General features: G+C 42.3%; 1 protein-coding gene across 10 annotated transcripts in view; it reads right to left on the bottom strand.

Annotated features, from left to right (window-relative positions):
* APLP2 (amyloid beta precursor like protein 2) overlaps window positions 1–25,517 on the bottom strand; it is a 50,088-nt gene that overhangs the window by 16,420 nt on the left and 8,151 nt on the right. For 6 of the 10 annotated variants that reach the window (XM_012570796.5, XM_030291083.4, XM_004174568.5 and 3 more), the window contains exons 2-7: window positions 11,072–11,245; window positions 9,712–9,841; window positions 4,875–4,987; window positions 3,191–3,360; window positions 2,101–2,318; window positions 334–501 (exon numbers count right to left, since the gene is read on the bottom strand). In XM_012570796.5, the coding sequence (XP_012426250.1) occupies window positions 334–501; window positions 2,101–2,318; window positions 3,191–3,360; window positions 4,875–4,987; window positions 9,712–9,841; window positions 11,072–11,245 (973 nt within the window). The remainder of the gene's footprint in view (window positions 1–333; window positions 502–2,100; window positions 2,319–3,190; window positions 3,361–4,874; window positions 4,988–9,711; window positions 9,842–11,071; window positions 11,246–25,517) is intronic. The other 4 variants (XM_030291084.4, XM_004174569.5, XM_030291087.4 and 1 more) reach the window with 1 other exon arrangement.

Raw genomic sequence — 25,517 nt, 5'->3', positions numbered from 1 at the left:
CATATATTTGTATTAAAAAGCCAGTTAGGCAAGAGGTCAGAGACAGGCCCTGGTCCCTGTTACAGATCTGGAAGAGGACAGCTGAGCCCTGAGCAAGAGCTGCAAGTCACCAGGGAGCACAGACAGCATATGGTGAGAGGCACTTTCCCAAGGAACAATCACCCTATGGACCTTGGAAAGTGGAGACAGGAGGAGACTGCTGCAAAGGGACAGACACCAGAACCAAAGGAATAAACTACAGATGGGTCCTCTATTGCCCAAGGGAAGGAGGAGACACCACACGCCAGACAGACAGTGGCCAGCTGCAAAAGGCCAGTGGGAGGCAGGACTTACTCATCTTTTTACACACAGCCATACAATACTCCTCTGACTCAAAATTGTTCCTGTTGCCTCCGCAGCCTCCATATATAAAGCGAATGCATTTTCTCTTGTTAGGATCGAAGTACCAACGAGGCATCACAGCCCGGCAGGGCCCTGTCATGGCCTCCTGGGAGCAGACAGCTGTGTGGAGATGGGTGAGAACATGAGCTGGTGAGGAGCACAGGCCTTGCCAGATGATTTACATGATGCAGAGGTGGCTCTACTTCACCCCTTCCTCTGAGGCACCGGCCTCAGCATTGCTGCTGCACCGACCCAAGGGCTTCTGTCAGTTTTGGGGGGTTTAACATTGCAATGCATCCATCACAAGCTGGTCAAGGAGATGCCTGCACATGGTGCTTTGGAGATAGCCACACAGCTCACTCTGTCTCTACATGGAGCTCTCATCCATGAGAGGTTTCTCCCAAGAGCCAGAGGCTGGGACAACAGGAATCTGTTCTGCTGATGCCACAGCATAATGCCCCAGCTGCCCCAGTGGGAGACCCTCCACTCTATAAAACCAGCAGCATGAAAAGCCGATCAATTACGGCTGCTTAAAGCATCAAAGAACGTCCATTTCACTGCACTCTGCCTGGACTGACACTCCACATCTTACAGGGCAGGAGTAGGATAAGTGAAAAAGCAGGCTAAACAAAGGGATTGATCTCCATGCCAGCCTCAGACACTGAGGTTTTAAGGTTTGAAACATCTATGCACCAAATATTAGAACTCCATGTAACCACGGCATGTAGAATGCTTTATGGTGAGCCAGCAATAGCAGCTGGGCTGTTTTGAGGCAAGAGAGCAGATATTATGTATAAATTAGCAACTGTTCATGGTACTTCAGGGAAAAAAGACTGTATACCCCCAAAACAGACACCCTGATCATATTCCTCCAAGCCTCTGACGAAACCTGCAGATCTGCAACAGCCTTGTACACATAAGAGCTAAGCCTTGTTTCAGCAAGGAAAATTATCTGCAGCATGCTGGCATTTTACCAAAAAGATGCAAGAACTGCTGGCAACGATTCAGTGATCTGTAGCTAATTGAATTTCATTCCCTCTCTGCTCCTCCCTCCTCTGCAGACACTTCTACATGCAAAGTGTAGGACATCACATAATGCTGAGGCATCACACCATGAGCCCACTGCAAAGGCACCTACCATTCAACAAAAGCTGCCACCAGCACAGTAGGTTAGACTACTGCAGAAAGTCTGTCTCAACACATAATAAAGTTGGGGTGCTTATGCTGGCTGACTTTCTTTTGTGGAAGAGAAGTGTTTTGCAAAGGCAACACCAAGGATGTTCCTCACCCTTATATGACCAGATGGCATACATACGCAGAGTATGGCCCACCACTTCCAGTTTCCTCATTTTAAGCTGGTATAAACCACCAGATTTTAAATTTACAGTGCACCCCAAATATCCCTTTAAGATTTTCCAAAATTTGCAGATATGGCTTTTCTGACTCATCACTGCACCTTCATCAGATGCTTATTCAACATGCCACACACTGGGCTTCCCACCAGAACTGCTGTTTATCTGGAAACATATGGCCCATGCTCTAGAGTTAATTTCAACACTTGAAACAAGCATCATCAGCTTTCCTCTGTTTGCTAACTTATCTGGCAAATAAAGCTTCCAAGTGGCACTTATAGACTTGATCAAAACCCCATCACTAACTGACAATCAACAGGAATGATCTCAAGGGAGCAGGAAGCCTGTAGACTGGAATGTGTCTTACATTTCATGTCACTGCTCACTTCTTTTTCAGCCATAGCCTTGTCACTGCTGGGCTCTGTGGGGGTCTCTTCATTGTAGTCGTCAACCTTGTAGCTGTCATAGTAGTAATCGTGGTCTTCCACCACATCCTCCTCCTCTTCCCCTTCATCATCCTCATCCTCATCTTCCTCCACAGCTGTTCCTGTGAAGTCTTCTACACCTGCCTCTGTAGGGAACTCACTAGAGGGACACAGATAAATTATGGAGTGAGGGTAAGGCTCATCACTTGGACGTACTAGAATAATGATTCTTTCCATCTGTTCTAGAAGCATCAGAAATGGGAAAAATATGTGTACTAACTATTAATTAGCCCATCCCTCACACCAAAGGGACATCCCTCATTACAGACACTCCTGCTGCTGCAGGCAGAGTTCCTCCATGGCTCTGGCTTCATGTGGCCTCTTTCCATTTTTCAGTAAGTGAGAGTCTAACCTTGAGTCAGGCTCCTACTGTAGAACCCCAGAATGGTTTGGGTTGGGAAGGATATTTAAGCCCATCTTGTGCCACCCCCTTCTCCAGGCAGGGACAACTTCCACTATCCCAGGCTGCCCCAAGACCCATTCAACCTGGCCTTGGTCACTTCCAGGGATGGGGCAGCCACAGCTGCTCTAGGCAGCCTGTGCAGGGGCCTCACCATCCTCACAGGGAAGAATTCCTTCCCAATATCCCATCTAACCCTCTCTCTCTGGCAGGGTGAAGCCATACCCCCTTGTCCTGCCCCAGCAGGCCCTTGTCCAAAGACCCTCTCCAGCTCTCTTGTATCCTGTTTAAGAATTGGAAGGGGCTCTAAGGTCTCCCTGGAGGCTTCTCTTTTCGAGGCTGAATGACCTCAACTCTCTGCAGGTATGAAAGGAGAGGGGGTGTTTAGCTTCTCTAGTAAAAGTGGGACTGCAAAGTCATTTAGCCTCTTCAGGCTTAGGACACTTCTTTAGGAAACTCAGAAGCACAGAAATCTGCTCAATCCTCATTACAAGGGAGGTGCTGTGTGAAATATTCCCAAGCAGCAGCTTCATGTGCAAAGCTGTCAACATCTACACCAGTAAGAACTCTACCTCTTGTAAAGGTCATAGTCTTCATTTTCATCCTCTTCCTCTTTGGACACAGCCTCATCCACAACCTTAGTCTGAGGACAGCACACATATTCTGTTCCGTGAAACTGGTCCACTCCACAGGGCAGCAGCATCCCATAGCTGTGCAGGATCATCCCTTCTGTCAGACAGGCCTGAAAGGGAAGCCCATTCACGTCAGTTCAGCATCATGCTCTTCCTTTGGATAAAGCTCAAGTTTGCCTATCAGAAACCTCAAGAATGGTTTAAGTTTTACAGCACAAACAACAGCAACATAAAACCTAAGTCTGAACATCAAAGGAGAGGGATTTGAAACTTGTAGCATTAAAAAAAAAAACAACCACAAAAGTCCCAGATGCAGAAACACCCAGTACTTCCTGGTGTTAACATTTCACATCCCAGCCCCAACAACTGCTGGTTTGTCAAGCCGGCAAAGTTCAGAAAAAAAAACCTAAACATTTTGTGTCAACTCAAGGGAGAACACCTGAAAGATCCAGAAAGGGTGTGGTTTTTTTCTTTCTGGGCTGGCCATGTCATTAAACATTATCTATTAAACTTTACATTGGAGCAAGTGAATAATTGCTCAAATGGACTTTGTGTCAAGATTATTTTACCATGCTTTTTTTTAAAATGAAAATCAATCAGATAATTCAAGAAACAGTCAAATGTAAACTACGCTTAAACATTATGTCTATCCACTTCTCTAAAGCTAAGGAAATACTTGGCTTAGAGCTGCCGGGTAAAGAATGAAGAAAAGCTTTATTATACCCATCAGAACCCTTTTGTGCCTTGCTTTGTTACAGCACTGATTTTAAATGAACCAAATATTGCTGGAAAAGTTCTCCAACTATATTAAAAGTAAATGATTTTTCAATTTTCTAGACATTAACAAGTTTACCCTCAATTAAAAGACAATTCCTCAAGTACAACTTTATTTAGATGCATTTTTGCTCACACGATTTTAAAGAAAAAGGAATTTTCAGTGGAGCATCCTTAACCTCATCTGGTTAACAACTGGTCTTTGTGTTGCTGATTCTACAATTGTTGCTTCTAAAAAATGGAAAATATGCACATTCTGTCATCATCTTGTTTTTATTGCCCCAGCTTCAAATGGGAGTGCAGAGCTTTTGCAACAGTTTAGCTAGTCAACCCCCAAAACCAGGGGCTAAGATTTATTCTGAGAATATAATTAATCTCTTATGTAAAATCTCCACTAATCAGTCCCAACAAAACTCAGATTGCTCCCAGGCAAGCCCTCCTGACCAAATCCCCAGCAGCAGAAGGTACATTAAAGCAAAATGTGCAAGAAAAATAGGAACTATCCTACGCCCACTGTATCTCCCCAAGGAAAAAAAAAAAAAAAAAAAAAGAAAAAAAAAAAAAAAAAAAAAAAGAAAGAGGGATGAACCATTGGTTAAAGCAGTACCCCAGAGAGCTGATTTCAATTCCTGCCTCTGTGATATGGATAAGCTATGCAGGACAGCTTTGCTACACAGGTTCTTTAAGTCACTTGAGTATTTTTAAATTTTTATTTCCTTGCTGTCTGCCTCAGTTCATTGACTGGAACAGGGAACAGCAATACAGAGAGAAACACTGCTATGCTCCAAAACTACAAATATCCAAGTGGACAGATCCAGAGTAAACATTCCTGTCCCAGTAGTTCCATTACCTCCTTTGCCACAGTGCGCCAGTGCTGGTGGCTTTCACACACATCCATGCGCTCCTTGTGGAAGAACCGGCATTTTTCGGGCACCAGCAGGACGTCACTTACAAACTCACCCACTGAAAAACACAATGGCCACAGCTGACGTTTGCCCAGCTTCCAACAGCAGATAAAGCCTCCCAGAACTCCAAAGTGCAATCTGTGCATGCAGTTTTAATTGAACCAGACAGAAATACCAATTTAAGCATAGCCATTTTGGTTCGCCAAGTTTCTTGGCCAACGCACCTATTAATGGGGTCTGGGGGGCCAAACCCCAGTGCACGCACTAGAATTATTTACTCATTTTCTGCTTTGACAGTAAGGACTAGGAGGAGAGCAAAGCAGGCTCAGAAGTTTAAAGAAAACTTTATTAACAGAATTAAAAGAAAAAATAATAAAAAATCAGAATAAACCTTCAAAACACTTCTCTGCCCCTCAACTTTTCTTTTTCCCACTGACAATGTGAAGAGATAAATTTGGTAATTTCAGTTAGTTTACCACTTTAGAATAATCTTTCTTTAGTCTACTTCGGGAGAGGAGTCTCTCCTGCCATGCCATGGAGACTTTTCCAGAAGAAACAGTTCTCTTGTGGTTTTAATTTTCATCAATAGCACCTTCCCAGAAATCTGCGATCATGAAGTCCCTCCCACGTTTTGGTAGTTTTCCCACAACTACCACCACGGGTCATTCCAGCTTACTGGGGTGCAATTTTGAGGATAAGCCGTTCTAGTATAGAAACAAAAGTTCTCCTCTTTTATCTCTGGGAACAGAGGTTTTCTTCTTCCATCCCTGGGGCAAGGTTTTTCATCTCTCTCATTTCTCTCTATTCAAGCTTCTCATTGGATCACAGCTATTTCAACATCTGCTTGTGTCAACACAGGTGCCTCTGCTCATAGTCATGGTTAGAACGCTACCCAGATCCCCCAGTGCATTCCATGAGTCACAGGGGAAAAAAAAAAAAAAAAAGTAAAAAAGTCTGATGTATCAATTATATCTTTACCATAGCCTTACAAGAGAATTTCAGCCCAAGACTAAGGCATCTATCTCCTCATTCTTCTCCCATCTGGGATTTGGCTCTTTCTTCACTGACCTTGGTGTCTCCATGTTGCTTCCTTTACGTGTCTTCACCCTTTCCTCTTCTCTCACTCAAAGAGAGGATTGATGTCTGCAAATTTCCTCTGTGCACTAAAAAGAGTTAATCTCCCGTCCGGGCCTGCGGACGACCATGTGATCTCTGCCAGGGCCCGATCTGTTTTCTGGCCCCTGCCCAGTCAGTTCCAGCCACGGGATGCTTCCTGTGCGGGGCTGCAGGGCCGCCTCTGCTCTCAACTGCACCATTTTCCGCCGTGCCAGCAGAACGGCTCGGCGGCTCACGGCCGGAGCAGGGCCCGGCTTTGCTCTGGCCAAAGCCAAACACAGCCAGCCTGACCCATCAGCCACGGCTGGCACTCGACATGGCAGAATCTCAGCCGAGTCACAGGCTGAGCTGGCCGGGCTGCACAGCGGAGCGAGCCTGGCCAGTGTCCAGTCACCTGTTCAAAAGCCAGAAACAAGAGAGTTTTTCCTAGGGTTTGTTAATTTTTAAATGTGATTTCACAGAGGCATGTTCAGCTCTCTTAAGTGGTCAGGGTGTCAATGTTCAAGACCAGGCAGCTGATTGGTTCTGTCAGGTCCAAAGGAAGCTGCCAAGGTCCTTACAGGGAATCACTTCCGCAGCTCATGGATTTTTCCATAAATAAAAACCGAACTACCTTAAACCACAACAATGTGCTTTGAGGGTTTGGTATATTCATAAGGGAGATAAGTCACATCAGCTCTAAAAATTATTTCAGAGAATCTAAAGAAAAATAGGGTTTCAGAATCCAAGGTAAAACGATGAGCATTGGGTAATCCTGCTGACCCCAAAAGCTGAACTTGAATGCAGAGTTTACAGTGCAAGTTCATAAATAGTTGTTCTTCCATGAAAGGATTGACTGAAGTGATTTCAGCCAAATCTTTGAGAAGACTGTGTCTGCACTAAGAAGTTTCAGATTACTGAATCACCTATTTGGTATGATGCAGCTCATTTGAGAAGTTCCTGCATGCTGTCTGCTGCTGTAACAGCCTGAAAATGTTTAAATGCTGAGAGTGTTATCTAGGTTTTCAGTATTTGAGCAAGTCTTGTTTGGCGTTGGTTTTTTTTTTTTTTTTTGGTTTTCTTTTTTTTTTCTACCAATATTTTAATTCAAGATCAACCACAGCAGATTCCCTGCCCTAACCAAAACACAGACAGCTGGAAAATAAAAACTATACAGCCTAAATATCAGAGTACAGTCAGAGTCAGCAAATACACTGTATTCCAGGTAACCACAACCTAACTAGCATGAGGAAGCTTTGGCACAATCCTTGTGCCAAACCCAGACTTTTGCTTTTGAGGAAGATGGGAGAGAGAGAATCTCTCTGCTGTACAAACTCTACTTTAGTTGGACTTAAAAGCTATTTAGCCTAAATTTCCATCACCATTCAGCTTGGTACCAACACATATGAATTACAGATCAGAACTAAATGAGCATAACATCCTGTTCTTACCCAAGAAGTCCCAGTAAACACTGCCACTGGAATCCAAACATGAAATTTTCTCCAAGCTGAGGTTTTTCTTTCTTGCAGATTCAAATGCTGCATTCGATAATTTTAAAATAAGGGGAGAGCTAGATACTCTGAGAAGACCAGGAAAAGATCCTCAGCCCAAGCATTTCAGCATTCCCTACACATATGATCAACAGCTTCAGGAGTTGTTTGTTAAAATTGGAGAAAAACTTCTAAGTCAAAGACTTTTCCTCATAGAGTCTCCACAAAGCAGAATTCTTTGTCGAACTAATCTTTCATACCACCTTTTCAAAATATATTTTAAATATTGTTTGCATGACCAATTTTTTTTGCAGGTCCTTACTGTTGATACTATATGATCATGGATACATCTACAAAGTACAGAGAAATTAAATAGTTTGGCATTCGATTACCTGATAATTGAAGACAATGAAATCAAATTACCCTCATCATCCCTTTGCAATTGCTTACATTTTAAACTAAAAGAGAGATTGTATTTTCCTCATTTTCTCAAGCCAAAATAGGCCAGTTAGATTTTTGAGTAAATAATCTTTCATTCTACTCAGGAAAGGTTTAAATGCTTCTGGTAACAAAAGTAAAATTGAGCAAACTTTAAAACCAAGGGACTCTGGTTCTGGGGGATGAAGGCAGAAGAGTCATGGGTTCTTCACCTTTGAACTACAAAGGAGTTTTCCTTGGTGGGGGAGGGGCGGGGAAGATTAAACAGGGTATGGAGACAGAACCCTACCTTCAAGGTCCCCTGTGTATTAATGCATCAAGGAAAACACAACTAAGAAAGGAAACAAAATCCCACAGTTTGACTATAATCATCCATTTACAACAAGCAATTTGCTGAAGACAGATTTTATAGACATATGGACTCCAGACTTGCAACTCAGATCTCAAAACCAAAGCTGCCTCACAGGCTGGGGCCTGCAAGTCATGAGCACTGTGAAATACACTAACAACAAAATAATAAATATATTTTAAATATATTTATAATATATATAAATAAATAAATAGTTTAATGCTAATCAAATTTTAGGGCAGTGTTAAAAGCAATGTCAATAAAATCAGCTTATTTTTCAGCTGGAGAATGGGGGGAATGATTATTTCTAAAAGAGATGACTCCTTATAAATCCAGGGATCTTGCTTTCATCCTTATTTCCATCAAAAGTTCTCCTTATGATCAGCAGATGATCATAAGGAGATCCTCATGATCCAGTTTGGCTTGGTTGTTTCCCGAACTTGGATTTCCACATCTATACAGACAAGCACCTTTCTCCCAGGATGTGTTCACAATAAATTTTATGTTTAACGAAGTGCTTTATGATTGTCTCACAGAAGGCATTACATAAAGAACAAAGCACACACATGGTTCTGCTGCTTTGCTGGTATTATTCCCTGTCAAATCACATGGTAACCCAAGATAAAGACACAAATTACAAAAACTGGTTTCTACTGAATGCTCCCAGCAATCAGACTCTCCCAAGACCTCTTACAACTCTTTTCCAGCAGATAACTGAAAAGAAAGTCAGCCAGCTGAGACTAAGCTCACTCCTAAGAAGACACAGTGCATTGGAAAGCACAGTGTCACGCACAATCCACAGATCAAAAAAGTACAAGTTAACCCGTTCAAAATGCTGCCTGACTCCAACGAGTGGGGACATTCTGGAGTGCACCATGAAATCCATCACAGTTTATCTCATTCTTTCACAATTCAAAATGGGGACGGGATACAGCTGTAAGAAAAAGAGCCTCTTTGAAACAGCAAAGTTTAAATATAGCCATTGAAATAAAATAGAGATCTCTTGCCAAGACCAAGCAGGAAGCCTGAGCACACTGAGTATTTAAGTCTCCAAGGCAACAAAATATTAAAGCTTCACAAAAATAGGATCAAAGTATTAAATCTCAGTGTCTTTGTGGCACTCAGATACAATAGCCTTCAGGTTTTTATGGCATTTGCAGAGAGAATGGGGATTTGTTTTTCATGCCAGGCACCGTTATTCTACCACAGCTGTTACCAAGCTGTCGATCTTCTCCAGGAAGACAGAGTTCCATCTTGTAGAAAGAAAAACATTTCAGAAAGAGAAACAGCAGAAGTAGTGGAAATGACAATCTAATACAAGACAGGTCTAACAAACTGAGTTGCTCACTCTGTAGGAATCCAGGAGGCAACTCCTTGCTTCTCCCACAGGAATGCACAGCACACACTCACCCAGGCACTTGTACGGCACGACGATGTGAGTGTGGTCCTTGCACTGCTTCTTCCCACGCTTGCACCAGCTGTCGATGCTGACAGGCTGGTTGGCTTCTACCACGTTGGTGATCTGAAGGTCTGGGTACATCTGGGGAACAGCACAGATAGACAAGTTTCTCTCCAGAAAGGACAGAGAACATGCACAGCAGCTCCTACCAGAGTAGTGAGGCTGATTCTCTCCACAGGAACAAGTGGAGTTTGCACATGGACACACACTCTGCTCTGGATCAAGCTCAGGACAGCTGGAGACATAAAAAAGCTTCAGCTGTCTGTCACACAGGGCTTCAGAAATAGATGTGCGACTGCTTTGAGGCAGGAGAAAGCCAGGTCAGGGCAAGAGTCCTCACTGGCACTAAACTGAGAGGTCTTGATTTGCACAGCAGTGGGGGAGGAGCATTTGGATATTTGGTTTTGGAGGAGATGTAGCTGTTTATTTCTTTCTGAAGCTGCACAATACCCCCTGGAACAGCAATCACCAACAAACAGGGTTTAGTAACATCTTCAGCCTCTCTCATCACTTGTCAAGTTATGCACCCACCTCCTCAGGTTTCCTCATGCCTGGTCCATTTATGATGTATTAATTAGATCCTTATGCCCTGGTCAAGTTCTCAAGTCCAGACACTGACTTACATATAGGCTTCTACCACATGAAAAAAATGCAGTCCCAAATATATCAGCCTTGTAAAACAGTTTAAAAACCTTTCCCGTCCAGATATGGTACATTCTGTTGCTTTCCCATTTAAAAAAATACATTCCTTGTGGTATTTTATGTGCCTGTCACCTCAGAGGAGCAATTAAAGGCACTGGACAAGACCAGTATGTTACAGTGTATCTGGAACACAGTAGAAGATGATTATATCTTTTTAAATAAAGTCTAAAAAGCTCAAAAATACTGACAAAATTTTATTAAAATATTTTTCTAACATTCTGCTTGATCTAAACAAGTCACTAAGAACAGCATAGTCACATTCTAACTAGAATAGGTGTCAGGTTCCATTTTATGCAACAGAAAGCAGATACTGGTTAACCAGCTCAGGGGCAGAACATTGGGGTAAAGCCCTGCAAACAGATAAAGATACCTCTGACTTATAGACCAAGGACCTTCTGTGGCAGTGTGAGCTGATCTGAGGTAGCTCCTAAATCCCACTGCGGTGTCCTCCCTGTCCTTCCTAGACAATAACACAGCAGGACAATGCAGAGAATTGCACTAGGCAAAAGCAACTGCATCTCCTGCAGGGTTAATTTGCTACTGAGCAGCTAAATTGGAATCCAATTCCTTCACAGCAGTGAAGATTCAGAATTACACCAAAAATCTCACCTCCTGGCAGTATTGCAGAATCTCTTCCTTTCTTCCAAAGCAGCTCTTGGTCCCAGAAGTGTCAGGCTCCCATTTCCCAGTCTGGATGTTCACATGCATATTCAGCTTCCCGCAAAACATGGCGATTTGGGGTTCTGCCACTGCAAACCCCGTCCCAGCATTGGCTGCAAGGGCCTGTGAAGACAAAACAAAAAAGAAACACCTTGATTGCATTATCTGATCAAAGACTGAACAACTCAAACAACCAGAAACCCTCTGGAATCTTCTCAGACAGCTCCTGCTTGATCCAGAATATCAGTGGAGCAAACTATTTTGTAACGAAATTCCTTGAGATGGTGAGCCCATCCCAAGTTTTCACCTGCAAGGCTTTTTTTTCCCAAACCCTGTTTTTATAAATGAAACAACAGCTTACCAAAACCAAGAGTAATTCCCACTAAAAGGCTACATGGACTAAAACAGATGTCTGAAAAACTGACTGAATAACTAATACTAATGACTTCTGGTAGAAGGACCTCTGTGAGGTTACAAACAAGCAGGTATTACTACTAATAATAAAATAACTGCGTCCCACTGCAAGAATTCTGCCTTTTTGATTTTTTGCTCAAACATACAAATAAAGATAATTTCTACTGAATCAGAAAAAACAGCTGTGACAACCAGCTTCGCAAAGTGTTGTGTCCCATTGAGTGCACTCTTATGGGGAGCTGTTTCACATGTGTATTCTATGCACTTCCCAGACTGCACCAACAGACAAGAACGTGACAGTCCAGGCCCACATTTGGGTCAAACTGATCAATGAAAACAAGGTCAGGGCCCCTTTCTGAAATCTTGCTGGCTGACTGAAAGAGGAAAAAAAGAGTAAATTCAATTGCAGACTCTTTTTTTTCTGAGAAGACCAAGTGGATACTGGGAGCTGAACATGCTCTCACTTAACTACTAGCCGTTGTAAAACAGAAAGAGGCATAAGGCAAAAAACCAGATGAACCCCAAAGCTCTTTAAGGTGTTTAGAGGAATGGAATCCATTTCAACTTCTCCAGATAGAAACAGCAATGCACAGAGTCTGCTGGCCTTAAGCTGCTTTTCCTGGCAGGCAACACTACTCTGGGCTACCAGTCCTGCCTTCATATTTAACTTTGTGCACTGAAAAATGCATGAATTACTATGGGCACTTGTGGTGTGTTTTGGTTTGAATCCATGTTTGCCCCCTGTTCTCCTCCCTAATCCACTCCCTTTCCCAGTTGCCAATTTTCCCAAGCCCTTCCCTAACCACCTGCCTTCCAAGCTGTCTATCCTCCCTATCCCTGCCCCTTTCTCCGGAGAGTTCTGTGTCTGTCTTGCTGCCCTCGACACCCCATTTGTTACTGTGTATTATTCCGCCCCCCCCCCCTCTATTTTCCCTGATAGGTTCATGAGCTATTTGCCCCACCTTATAGTCCTCTCTTACCATATCCTCGTTGGTTCACTTTCCTACACCCCTCCTCCTGAGTTACTGTATAAAAACTTCTGTTCACACCCCCCCCCCCCCCCCCCAAGTCTGTCTGGGAGCCCAGGAATAAATGCATTTTGTTCTATGCCAAGCCCCGTGCCATCGCTGTCTGTCCCTGCCGGTAACTGGGATTGCAGAGCTCACAGGGAACAGTCGTGCCCCGGCCGCAGCCGCCCCGCCCCAGGCACTGTTCCCTCCCAACTCCCTGCAGACCCCTACCAACTCACATCAATACCTGTATGCTTAAAGGAAATAAAGGAGTAAAAAGTAGACTTCAACTGGACAACTTTGTGCAGCTCTTAGTTACAGGATATTAGGAAAAAACTCTTCTTAAAACTATTACATTTAGCTCATTTTCCCCTCCTCCCTCTATCAGTCTGCCTAGAGATAAGGCATTTCAACACTCAAAAAGTCAAGGATTGTTTAGAGCTGAACAGAAGATTAGTGCTTGGGGGAAGAAACAACCTGAGGCACAAAAGCATAAATTCAAGTATTAATTGCAGAAAAATGACCCCCTGAGTTTTATGTACTACTCACCCCTGCATCATTTAAGAGAAAGTCTTATACAGTATTACAGGGTTTCTACTTACTCTGACCCTTCCAACCGACAGATGCTCACGACAGCATGTTTTAGCACAGACCGCAAAGTAATGAAATACCAAACTACATGTCAGAAATAGCAGCACTGATGTCCCAGTATCAAAATGCTGCCAAATTCACACATATTTTCAAGTTTATTGTGGGTATGTTTGTTATACTCTCTGTTGTAAGGATAAAAGAGTCATGTAGTCCTATACCTCCAGGAACTCTGAGGAATAGACTGAGGTTGGGAATATGGTGCAGTAACTTGGTTCTTGCAGAAATCAAGCCTTTAATAAACATCTTACAACTGCACAGACCAGAACCTGTGACAAGTCTTGCACCACCCTCCTCCCTGATGTCCTTCCAGAAGAAAGAAGCAAATGTACAATGATCCTTCAGAACCCCCTAAACACACACAAACTTCTTAAGAGGCCATTTTTATCTCTCTCCAAACAAACACCACTTTGGTACCAACAATCATTTTCCAGAGAACACAGGACCTAACATGCAGGAAACAATCCCCAAAACAATTTTGTTTTGATGACAACATCACAACCACATCCAAGTTCCACCCCTAGAAAAAAACTGAAAAGAAATGCAAGATGAAGAACCCAGAAAGCATTAACCCCTTGTAAGAATACAGGGCATCAAAAGAGAATAAATGTATGTGCTATGATGGCACTGCTGACGCCTGAAATCTGACTCTTTCAAAGCAAACTTAACAAGTCTGCAGCACAATAAAGGGAGCAGGAGAGGTGCAGGATCCATTGAGAGGCAGAAACGTCCATACGTAATCCATTCATCACATTTCTTGCATGAGCAAAAAGCCTGTTCAAACACATACCAACCTCCTGAAATCATGACCACCCCCTATTTACATACTGATTCGAGCCAATGTTTGTTTTTGCTGCCTCTCCAGCTTGCTCCCTGCAAAGGTATCATTCCTCCTTCTTGGATTGCTCACATAGCTTGAGTATCAGTCGAGTGCTGTTGCTGTAGCTAGCAGAACATGCTAAGTCCCAATTCACAGCTGAACAAATGAGACTAATTACATGCTTGATTTCATCACTTTTAATCAATCTGAAATCTTCTCTTGAACTGTGCTGTTGGGTGAGTTAATGAAGTTTGAGATACACGAGTTGATTCTTTAACCCCAGGACCTGCAAGGCAAGATTTTTGAGCAATGGACTTAAATTTTTCCTCCACTGGCAATCCACTCCAGCCCTCAATCATATCAGTTATTTAATTCAGTACTTTAATCTCATTTTAGCTGTAACAGGAATACAGCACCTCAAGCTTCATGGAGGCCACACCTTTAACACTGACACTTAAACAGGGAAAAAGGTCACCTTTTGGGACCAAGTAACTTTCTGATGTTTCCTACAATTGCCTTCAGTGTGTGAGAACTGGAAGCAGCTCCCTCAGCTACACTCAAGCATCGCTCTGCAAAAGGAAGGCTGCAGAACATGTAAACAGGCATGAAGCTTGGGATAAAGCCATGTCCTTAGTTAAGCTCTTTAGTACATCAGAGAATCCACCCATTCCACATTGCAAAGGGATGAACAAACCGACAGCACACTTTTCTCGGGGAATTTCCCAGCCATAAATGGAAGCAGCTGCTTCTTTTAGTGCTGAGAAGCAACTATTCCCTTAAATAAGCAGCCTGACAGATCGGGAGGGGCAACACACACAAAGTTCATCCAGTTGTGTACATCCTTGCTGAGCATTATTTTAGTAGTTATTATCCTATTAATACATACATGTAACATGAGAGCAAGACAAATGTTATTTGGGAAAAGACTGTTCCATAAGCCATTACTTTCCTCACTGGAACTTACATTTATTTACAAGATGTTTCGGGAGAAACTGGATTCTGCCTTTTGGCATAATTCTGTAATCCAGTTTTCTTTCCAAGACCAAAGATGTTTTTCATTCCATAAACACATAAATCTCTGGCCAGTTAATGTCAGGTAAATTCCTCACCCTGCCAACCAGTGCCTGATTTATGGTCCCGAAACACTGGAATTCAAGCCTTTAAATCTTCTTCTGTGATGAAAGTGTCTGCCCAAGTATCCTGGCTTTTATTTACTACTGACCTCTTCAGCTTGTGAAAAAGGATTTGACATGTAAACATTACCCACCTGGAGGCCTGGGCTCCAGGTGCTAAAAAGGGAAAATCTGTTCTTCCTACAAGTACCCCCATCCCAAAGGAGGGACACAAAGCTAGAGACTTTAGTAATATAAAAAATGTTTTACATCTACCCCTGAAACACAAGCAGTACATTGCAGTTCTGGTTTATAAAGACATAAACATGAAAACGACATCCATGTCCCTTGTCTTTTATTGCCAGAATCTGTTAAACATCATCACAACATAACTCATTTCACATGCTGTCCATACAGCTCCCTATGGAATGCTATTCTGGAAAACCTTCCTGCATGCTGATGGGGACTTGAGAATTGAAGGGTGATTGGAACTTTTCTCTTGTGAAGAGAAGCTGTTAACTGTAAATCACAGAAATCAGCTCCTGAGAACTTAAGCTTTCCTTAATAGTACAAAGGTATCTGCAAAATGTCATATTTAACTGAATTCTGCATTTTCAGTGAGGTCAAACATGACTGAAGCCTCACCCAGCTGATCAGAATCTCGTCCATCTAATCAGATTAGCTAGAATAAGCCTTTATTCCAACGAAACCACAGTGGATGGGAGCTTGAGAAGCATGGAGAGCCTGCAAAGAGAACCCACACCACCCATGCTTTCCATCAGGCTTCCTCTGCAGCAACACAAGAGTAGCTCTCTGCATAAACCCGTGGAAGATTAAGCTGTTTTAAGACTGACATTCTAGCCACTAGAATTTATGAGCTGCTGAAGAAAGCTCCAATAGAGAATCTCATTGACTTAGTGGCCAGATAACAGATTACTAGCTGCTGAGGGCATATCCTACCTTAACTGACACGGCAGGGCTCTTTGTAGGATTTTCTACAGGTCAGATCAGAATTCCTGCTCTTGAGAGTTGTATGTATTCCACAACCAGTTGTTGCTACACTGACCAAAACAACAACAACAAAAAAAACCCCACAACCAAACAAACCCAAAAAACCCCAAAAAACAGCCAGGCAGCACTTGGAAAGATTACTTGTGCTGGTTGTTTTTTAATTAAGTGAAGGCCCTTGAAAGCAGTGCTGGTTATTAAATCATGGTCCACACGAACCACAACCTGAGGGACTTCGGAACTGGCTGTTCAGCACTGTCCTTATTCAGATATATCATGCTGCCCACCTTAAACTAAAAAACTAAAGGAAGAACTTTTTCTGGTTTTTTGGTTTTGGTTTTTTTGGTTTTTTTTTTGTTTTTTGTTTTTTTTTTGTTTAATTACATTTCCTACTCTATCTGAGCAACTCTGCAAATCTCCCTATGTCAGTGCAATACTCACAGATATGGAGGATATAAATTGAACACTTTCGAGACCACTGAGGATCTCTAATAGTTCCTTTCACACAAAAATGAGCCCTGTTACCTTACCAGCTATCCTGTGAACAAAACCCTCCATGGCTGCTGCTTTTGAATGTGTGAGAATTCTAATGTTTTGCCCTTTCTGGGCTGAAAAATCGGTGTGAATGTTTGTGCAGGGACTCAACTGCTTCAACTGCACCCCCCATATTAATAATATGTGCTGCCTCCAACTGATGTTCAAAAGCCTTTTTCCTTCCAGAGGAAGGAGAGGCCAGTCCTTGGCAAAATGAAAATTAAGGAGAGCCATAGTCACAAACTAAAGCTATTGGAAGGAGAACAGCCGAGCTGGCATTGTAAAGCCCAGTCTTCCTGGATCACAACATGCCACAGAGCCCGTAAGTCTAACACTCATTGCCATGAATCTCACCTGGGAATTAATGGTAAGTCAGTATTCAGGAAACTAACACTTCAACTAAAAAGTGAGGGAAGTTGGCAGAAAGACTTTACACACAAGAACTTCTGGACAGAATATTTAAAATTCCCCTGTTTTGGATTCATAACTTGTAAATGCAAGCAGAGCTCTGAATTCATGCTTCAAATAGTGTTTCATGCATTGTTTTCCTTAGCTCCTCTTCCTGCTTTTATTCAGCAGATAGGTGGCTTGAACCCAGGAAGGCTAATGAATGCCTGACACAGCAGGCAGTAAATCTACAGACTAGCAGCTCATCCTAGCTTTATTGCTTTATTTTTTTTTTTTTTAATTGCTGATAATTACAATAATGCACATGGGCACGGATCCAAGACAGGAAGAATTACTGTCTGCAGGCAAATCTGGTGTGAGCTGATAATACCAGCCTGGGTTTGCTTTTGAATTTAAATGGCAGAAATCTCACTAAAGCAGTCTTTGGCTCGCTTTAACTTGCTGGAAGGGGTGGAGTTCTCATCTGCTTATCCTTTATTGACTTTTGTGGTGGAGTCTGCACCAGCAGAGAACTGGGAGCCAAGGCAGGAGCTGCAGTGTTAGCTGAGGTGCAGTTTATATTTAGATGCCTGTGTTTATGGCCAACATGAAGCCTTGAACACTCGGAAGTTCAGTGACAATAACCCATGTACTTCCATTGTGCAACCGCAGGATTACAAAGACCTGCTGCAGCCTGAAGCATTCCTTACACTGCTTTGCACATTCCACTGTTTTTCCACAAGGAAAAGACGAGATTTCCAAGTACCTTCGACTCATAGACAGCCGTTTTGCCCTTGGAATTTGTACTTAGGAGGTATCAGGTTATTTCCCCCTCTGGTTTATCATGCTCGATAAGGGCCTACACGAGTCAAATAGCACATAATCTGCATGTGAGACATTTGCACTGTGAACTGCTGCATTCAATAGGGAGTGCCACATTGCAGACAGTGCTAGGCTGGGGGAGAGGTGATCAAATCCAGGAAAGCCACGACTCAGCACTGCCTCTGTTTCCTGAAGTTGTGTAACACGGTTGCCTTTGGCATCCTCTTTTCTATTCCTGGAGAGACAAAGTTCATAACAACTCCACTGGAACATTCCCTGAACAAACGTTACTGTACCCAGAACTGTGTCCTTTGAAAAACATCAATTTCAGAGCCTCAAGCTTTCAAAAGTACAGCTTGGGTGTAATGGCTGCGACTGGAACAGTTTAACACAAAGCCTCCTTAAAAATAAGGGCAAGGGAAGAGGAAAGAACAAACACTGATAATCCTCACACAGCTCACAGGTTAAGTCCAAATAGGTTTAATCAGCCAGGTCTCCTTCCACGTGTCACAAGGATTTCAGGGACAATTTCCAAGCTGTGTCAGACAGACACACTCATGGCCACTTCCCTCCCCTTGCAGCAGAACACTGTCACGGCGCTATTTTGAAGTCCCCTTTTTACAGCGCCACCTTAAGTCCTATCCCAGCCTATTTATCACCGGACTAAACTGAGGCACAAAGTCAAGTGACTTTCCTGAGGTCACCCAGCAGCAAGCTCAGCTCGGTTAAATGCAGTTTCCTCGCTCCAATCTGTGTCATCACTCTGTCCTGCATGGCCCGACTAATTACCAGTTTCCCACATTAATTATTTGGGCATCTGAGGCACAGAGACCTAAGATGCCCTGTTAGTCAGCAAGTGAAAGCTTTAGTGCAAGTTAATGTTTTCACATTCACTAATATTCTACTGAAACAATGGCCATAGGACAGTTTTGCCTTCCTGGACTACCAGAACAGAGATCCAAACCGAAGCCCAAGAACAGCAGCTATGGCTTAAAATAGTGTTTGAATAGTTTAACTCTCAGGTCTTTTATTTCTGAGCTGATTGTTAGTATGAACCATACTGGTGATACCATAAAGGCATCACTGAAAGCAGCACATGTGAAGGAGTACTGAAAGATGCTATTTCGTAACTTCTCCATGGTTTGATAGGAGAGTTCATGCCATCTGAAGGCACTTGAGTGACACAAGAATTAGGGAATATAATCACTGTAGTTATCAGGATAGACATTCCATAATACACAGGAAACTACATTCAGAAAATCTTACATCACTGCAAAGCAATGTGTTCAAGGCAAAAGTAACCCCTGGACAAAAACTCATCACAAGTCACACACCGACATGAGTTCTCCACTAACTTCCCTAGTGGCAAAACTAGCAGAAAGGAGACAGAATAATTTAACATCAGGCAGAGAAAAATAAACCCCTTACTACTGATTCAAAGTGATTTAGCATTCCAGGAGGGAGCAAACCAAAATGCCTTCCTCAAAACAGCACAAACATTTGTTTTACAGATCTTGTGAAGCTCACTGGCAGTTGTGCAAAAGAGCCACTGCAGGAACCTGTGGCTCCTCACTCTATTTGTCTAACCACTTGCTGACTGCAGATAAAAAGGCTGCACAGATTGCACTTCTATCTAAAACACGATGATCCAAAAGGCAAGCAGGAAACTGAAGGGTGTATTTTAACAGAGAATTTGAAGTGGCAAGGAAAAATTCCTGAGAGAAAAAAAAAGGAAGATTAAAGAAGGATAACAAGCAGGAATGTGGTTTGCAATGCAGTCTGAGATTGGTTCAAGTATCCATCCCCTTATAGCTGCTTTTCAGCATCACAGATTGATTATTTATGTGCACAGACTGCATGTGTTTTCAAACATGATAAAATACTTGGAATTTTCAAGCCCTGCAATTAGGCTATAAAGCAACTTCCTGACAGCACACAGGAATGATTCAACAGGTCCTGCTCTGACCATGCTGGAGCTGAGGGTCATGCTTATTGCTTTCCACCTCTAAATTCACAATCTTTTGTAAAAAAACCCCCCAAAACTCAACCCAATTAATTGGTAATTCTGTCCTCCAAACAATTCAGATGAAACTTCAAATCTCAGAGGAAACCATGAGGTTTTTAATTCTTGGCTTTCCTAACCATGCTAATGACCACCTTTTCAAAACTGGAAACCTCTAAAATACAGGGCTGCTTTTATCTTTGCTGCTTCTCCCTGAGCTCTGCCAAGCTTATGCTGATCAAGAACAAAAATTAGGTAGTTACCAAAAATTATGGAATAGCCTTGTTGTTTCCAGAATAAAAACTTAGGATACTTTTCAACTTTAAGTCCATCCAAAAGCACAGGTTACTTCTACAAATTTCAAGTCTATGAAAAGAGTCATCAGTAAGTATATGTTACTGAGAACAGGCAGCAACTCTGGCTCTTAGTAAATATATTTAAAAATAATGGAAATCGGGATTTTAAACCAAAACCATTTTCCCATACACCTCCTCCTGTTATTTAGTCAAAGTTGTTATGGAGCGTCTTTCAGGCAGCAGCTTACATGACTGCTCACATACAAAACAAAATCTTTTAAGAACCTTTATTTAATGTCGAGGTATGCAGAAATCAGTGCTTTTAAGAGATTCCTATATTGGCACTGTAAGTTTGTTCAGCTCTGGTAAACAGAGCTTTCTTTTTCCTTAAAGAAAACTTCAATGTGAACATTGTGCCAAGAAAGTTTAGTTTACAGTTAGCTACTGATTAGGAAAAGTTCCTACCACTCACACACACACAGCCAACCAGTCCTCAAAAGATCCTGTGACTATCAGCAGAATTCAGGCTCAAATCTCCCAGTTTATCTTCTTCCAAAGCAATGATGAAAAGTAGACTTCCATCCATTTTCAAACACCTGGACTGAGCAGTCTGACACATGAGAAGTCAAATGACAAAAAGCCTTTTGAAGTACTCCCAAAATTTGTCAGCAGCAGGGTCACAGAAAGTAAAGGACCTTAGCAATGGCTTAATGTATTTCCATTTTTTCCACTCTTTAAAAGCAATACTTAGTAATTTAGCAGCATTTTATTTCTGAAGCACTAATTCATCAGCTGGCGTTTAACAGTCACAACACCACTTCACAGCTAGGCTTGCACACAAGCTCTAATGGACATATTAACCAGCTCCTTCACAGGAAGCAGCAGAGCTCTACTTAGAACAGCTGCCTAATGCTATTAGAAAATTAAGTGGTAATTTATAGAACAGACTCAAGCTGGCTGGGCTGAGATGCCCATTACTGATTTTGCTGATCAAGAAAGTAAAACTAGCTCCACAGAAGCAAGCCTAGAACCTCCAATATTTCAGGGCTATCACTGCAAAATATTTACCTAGCTTTGCATGTTGAACACCTGAATTTCTTATGCTGAATTTTATAGCTCTTCACTCTACTGAGCTGTATCAGATTGTGTAGCACTGCATGCAAATAAACAAAATGGGAGAGGTGATTTTTATCTTTGATAAAATGAGATTTTAACTTATTAATAGTCTCTCCTAGGTTTCAGTGGGAAGCATGACCCCTCTGTACACTGATAATTATTTCCTTGATGTTTCTTTATTCATTTTCTGAAAAATTTCAGGGTAGGGGAGAGAACACGATTCTTTTCTGTCAGGTTAGCTGAAATACAATTGACCATAAGATTAGTGGAAGAATTTACATGCTGCAGCTGCACCCACCAGATGGGCAGGTTCTTGATGAGTTTTAAGTAATTTGACACTTCACTGAGGGCTTCTAAGCACAGAACAATCAGGTGCTGAAAGCTTTAATCCAAAGGTGGAAGCAAAAACTGCCTGTTCTGCAACAGGAAGGAAAATCACTCTCTGAAAAAGACCAGGCAGAACAGTTTTAGACAATCTTGTTATGCCTTAAAGAGGCACTATCCACTGAGAATTTTCATTACTTCAACTGATTTTCCTCTTCAAGGTCTCTGAATGTACTAGTATTTCTTAATTTGTTTTTTAAACCGTTTTCCCAGGCTGTCCATCATAGCAGCTTTTTTTTTTTTTTTTTTTTTTTTTATATATAGACCAGCTGGAGGAACTGTAAAGAAAACTCTCAAGATACGTTATTTTGAACACAAGCATTCCAAACAATTCTTTATCTTCCTGCTTAGAAAAGACTATCAGGCAGGGAAAGAAGTCACTGTTGACTTTTACTTAGAGATGCTTTTCTTTCTCCTGCTCAGATCATCTTGGAGACACGCTTGAAAATAAAGAAATAAACTGTCAGCCTTCCAAACAAGTTTTGCTTTCCTTGACCCCACAAGCAGACAAGGACTGTGATGAAAATGCTGACTTAACATGCAAATCCAATCACTGGGACGGTGGTTGGAGTGTAGATTGATCTGCCTACCCACGAAATTGGCCACTCACCATTTTCCTAGCCATGGGCTCAGTCATTTCAATAGTACCTTCTCAAAGTCAAAGGACAAAAATGTTGCATGAAGTTCTAACCATGGTGGGTGGTGGTTTTATGTTTCACTGTTTGACTTCAGGCATGGCCCACTAAGATGTTTTTTTTAATTCAGAAACCCAGCTTTGCACACATCTCAGCTGCAAATATTAACTCTGCCAGAATCTGGCAAATACTTTATGCGGATTAGCCCCACAGAATCTACTCAGATGTTTCAAATCATGGAGAGCAGCACACAAGAAAGCTATGCTAAAATTATCACCTGATATGCAATAGCATGAGACAGCCAGAAGCATACCTCTTCCTAGTATTATTACTTTGGACATCTTATAAAAGAAAATCCTTGAGAGCCCAAGTGAGTTCCATGCTTTAATTATCCTGAAGGCTGCCTCTCCCTGCACAACTCACAGCCAGCCTGGACAGCAGTGGGACCAGTACCACATGGATTTGTGTTATGAGGCTAGGAATATACTAAGAATATTGCACTAAGAACTTTTGTATCTTGTTGTAGTACTTGTTGTAGGAGGAAAACAGGTTTGGTAACCAGCACAAAATGGATTTGTGGGTGTCAAGGCCGCATGGCAACTCTACAGCCTGGACAACAAAGGCAAATGGATCAACTATTCAGTCACAGTCATACAATTGCACTAGAGGCTGTCCGTATTTTCACAGTTATAAGTGTCAAGTAAAGGTTCTAAATGTTAACCCAGCGAGGTGGGAGTAAATAAGAACAGTCCTCTGCTTTGGGTTGTTCCCAAAGTTAATTCACTGCAGGAAACATCCTAACAATAGTGCCAAACACGCCATTTTAAGTGGCACTCCGGAGTCAAGGTGGGCCAGACAGGACCAACTATCCACTTAAACACAGAGGAGAAAAACGAGAGCAAGAAAGCGTCTCTACAGACAGCACTAGGCCAAGCATTTCCATACACAAACTAAGCCCTGGTTTCATCCTTCTGTGATACAAGCATTTCAAGTCTGGCTCAAGTTAAAGACATTCCCATCCTGATGCATTCCAACAGATTGCATCACTCCAGCACCTTCAGTCTCTCTGTTTTGTACCTTACAGATATTTGGTGTATTCAGCAGCTTAATGACTATTTTAATCCTCTTCATCAGTGAAGAGCATCATGCTGGACATGTTGTAAGTAGACACTGTGAAATGGATGCTGCTCAGAGATGTACCTGAAGAGCCACTCCAAGGCACAGCAGTCATTCCAAGGCAAATACTACAAAACAAAAATGAATTTCTGCTTTGCTTGATCTGGTGTATCTAAAGCTTGCTGTTATAAACAGTAAAAATCAGCCATCTTTTATGGCCTGCGACACAGTTTAGAGCAGGTCAGAAGCATCCTCTTAAAAAAAAAGACAAAAGACTCTCAGTGGCAATGCATCTCCAAGTCAACACCAAGGAAAGAGCTGCTGAAAGTTTAGCACATTAAACCTTATTTAATGCTGCCACCAGCTGTGGCTAAATGTTTGTTATGCCCCCAGTTTTAAGATAAAAATAAATGTAAGAATCACAGCCTAATAAATAAAAAAACAGAAAATCATGAGTAAAGCTATCAGCCACTTAGATAGTGAGGAATAATGATTCAAATTTTTGCACAATCTTTAAAGACAGTGACATAAAGCTTGAAAAGCCAAATTGAAATTAAGGACAACAAAGCAAATACAGTTAAAATCATCTTTGCTTTTGCCTAGAGCAAAGGCCATTTAGGGTCTTGGAAATGGGTGCTCCTCATGTCTCTGCTTGCACCCCAGAATATTCCTGGCTTCTCCATAATATTCTTCCTTAAAGCACCCAGTTTAGCAGGTTGCACACACACCACTAAAAGTATGACAGTGGCCATTTCAGAACAGCGCTGCTCCTGAAATCTATCAGCATCTATTACAAAAGGACTACAATGCTGCATTCTGCTCAGGGCCCTGCAGTGAAAGAGGGAATTAACATGCTGTAGATGCTCTGTGGAAAGCCTCTCATATAGTTGTATTTTGAAAAGTATTCTCCTCATCACACTAAGTCCCATGTGAAGCAAGTTGCAAAAGCTTGCTCAGTAGAATTGAGCACGACAAATCCATCCAAACCCAAGAATTTCAGCCTCAACTTCAAAACACCTTTTGTCTGTACTGTGGATTTTACATTTTAGCAAATTTGAAAGAAGATTTCCTGTCATTTAAAAGACCTACTACGTGAGGAATCCAGCTGTTCTAGTTCCTCTTCCTGGCAGCCAGGATGCAAAGGGAAGGACCTGTTCTGCAGGGAGAGATCAGCTGGTTTATGTTTATTTCTTTGACTCTTAACCTGAGAAACAAAGATATACTCTGCAGCAAGACACAAGGATCTGAAATTAAAAACACTGCATAAAACACAGCCCCCTATGGATTACCCACAGGTAATAGGTTTCAGCTCTTGTGATAAGTGCAAGTTCTTATTCACAAATTCAAATGTGTACATCATGAAAAAAAGACAAAAAGTGCATAAGCACATAGGCAGGAGGAGAGGGATGGAACAGGTGACAAACTGTGATCCAGCCCATAAAGACAGCTGTACACAAGGCAGGCATACAGCAGTGCAAACCCTTTCACCCCATCCAGCCTTTGCTCTGGCAGGTCATTCATCTCTGCCTCAGCTATTGGGAAATTGCTTCCGAGAAAGTGGTTGTGCCCACGTACTGACTGGCTTTGTTGCAGGGCAAGTATTGATACAATTTGAACAAGACAGCATTTATCAGGAGTGGCAGAGGCAGGAACATGCTTCCCCCCCCCACCCCCCTTTCTTTCCCCAGTGTCTTTTGCAGTGACACAATGCTCTGTCCTAAGCCCAAACTTCACACACACAAAGGAGCACCACAACTTTATTCTGTGACCCCCTCAAGAATTCCCTGAGCCACTCCTGGGATCTCGGTCTTGCCCACCAGGTAAGCCACAGCATCATTCCCATCCATGCCCAAAGGCCAAGCTCTAATACATTAATACAATGCAAATGCAAAATCTCCATTTTTTTGGCTGGTTACCAAGGGAAAACCTTCTCCACCACCTGACATTTCCAGCACTGAGGCTCTATTCAAAGCCTCTGGAAATGAAGTGGTTATTGAAACCTTGCAACTCAAACTACTTGGAGGCACTTAAATCTTATCCCAAGTCCAAATGGGAGCTGCAGGCATCCTGCTCCATTCAAGAGTAATAATC

The sequence above is a fragment of the Taeniopygia guttata genome, chromosome 24 (assembly GCF_048771995.1).
Source record: "Taeniopygia guttata chromosome 24, bTaeGut7.mat, whole genome shotgun sequence".
Taxonomy (NCBI): Eukaryota; Metazoa; Chordata; class Aves; order Passeriformes; family Estrildidae; genus Taeniopygia; species Taeniopygia guttata.
Note: the sequence above shows the minus strand (reverse complement) of the source record. Positions and strands in the feature narration are given on the sequence as shown.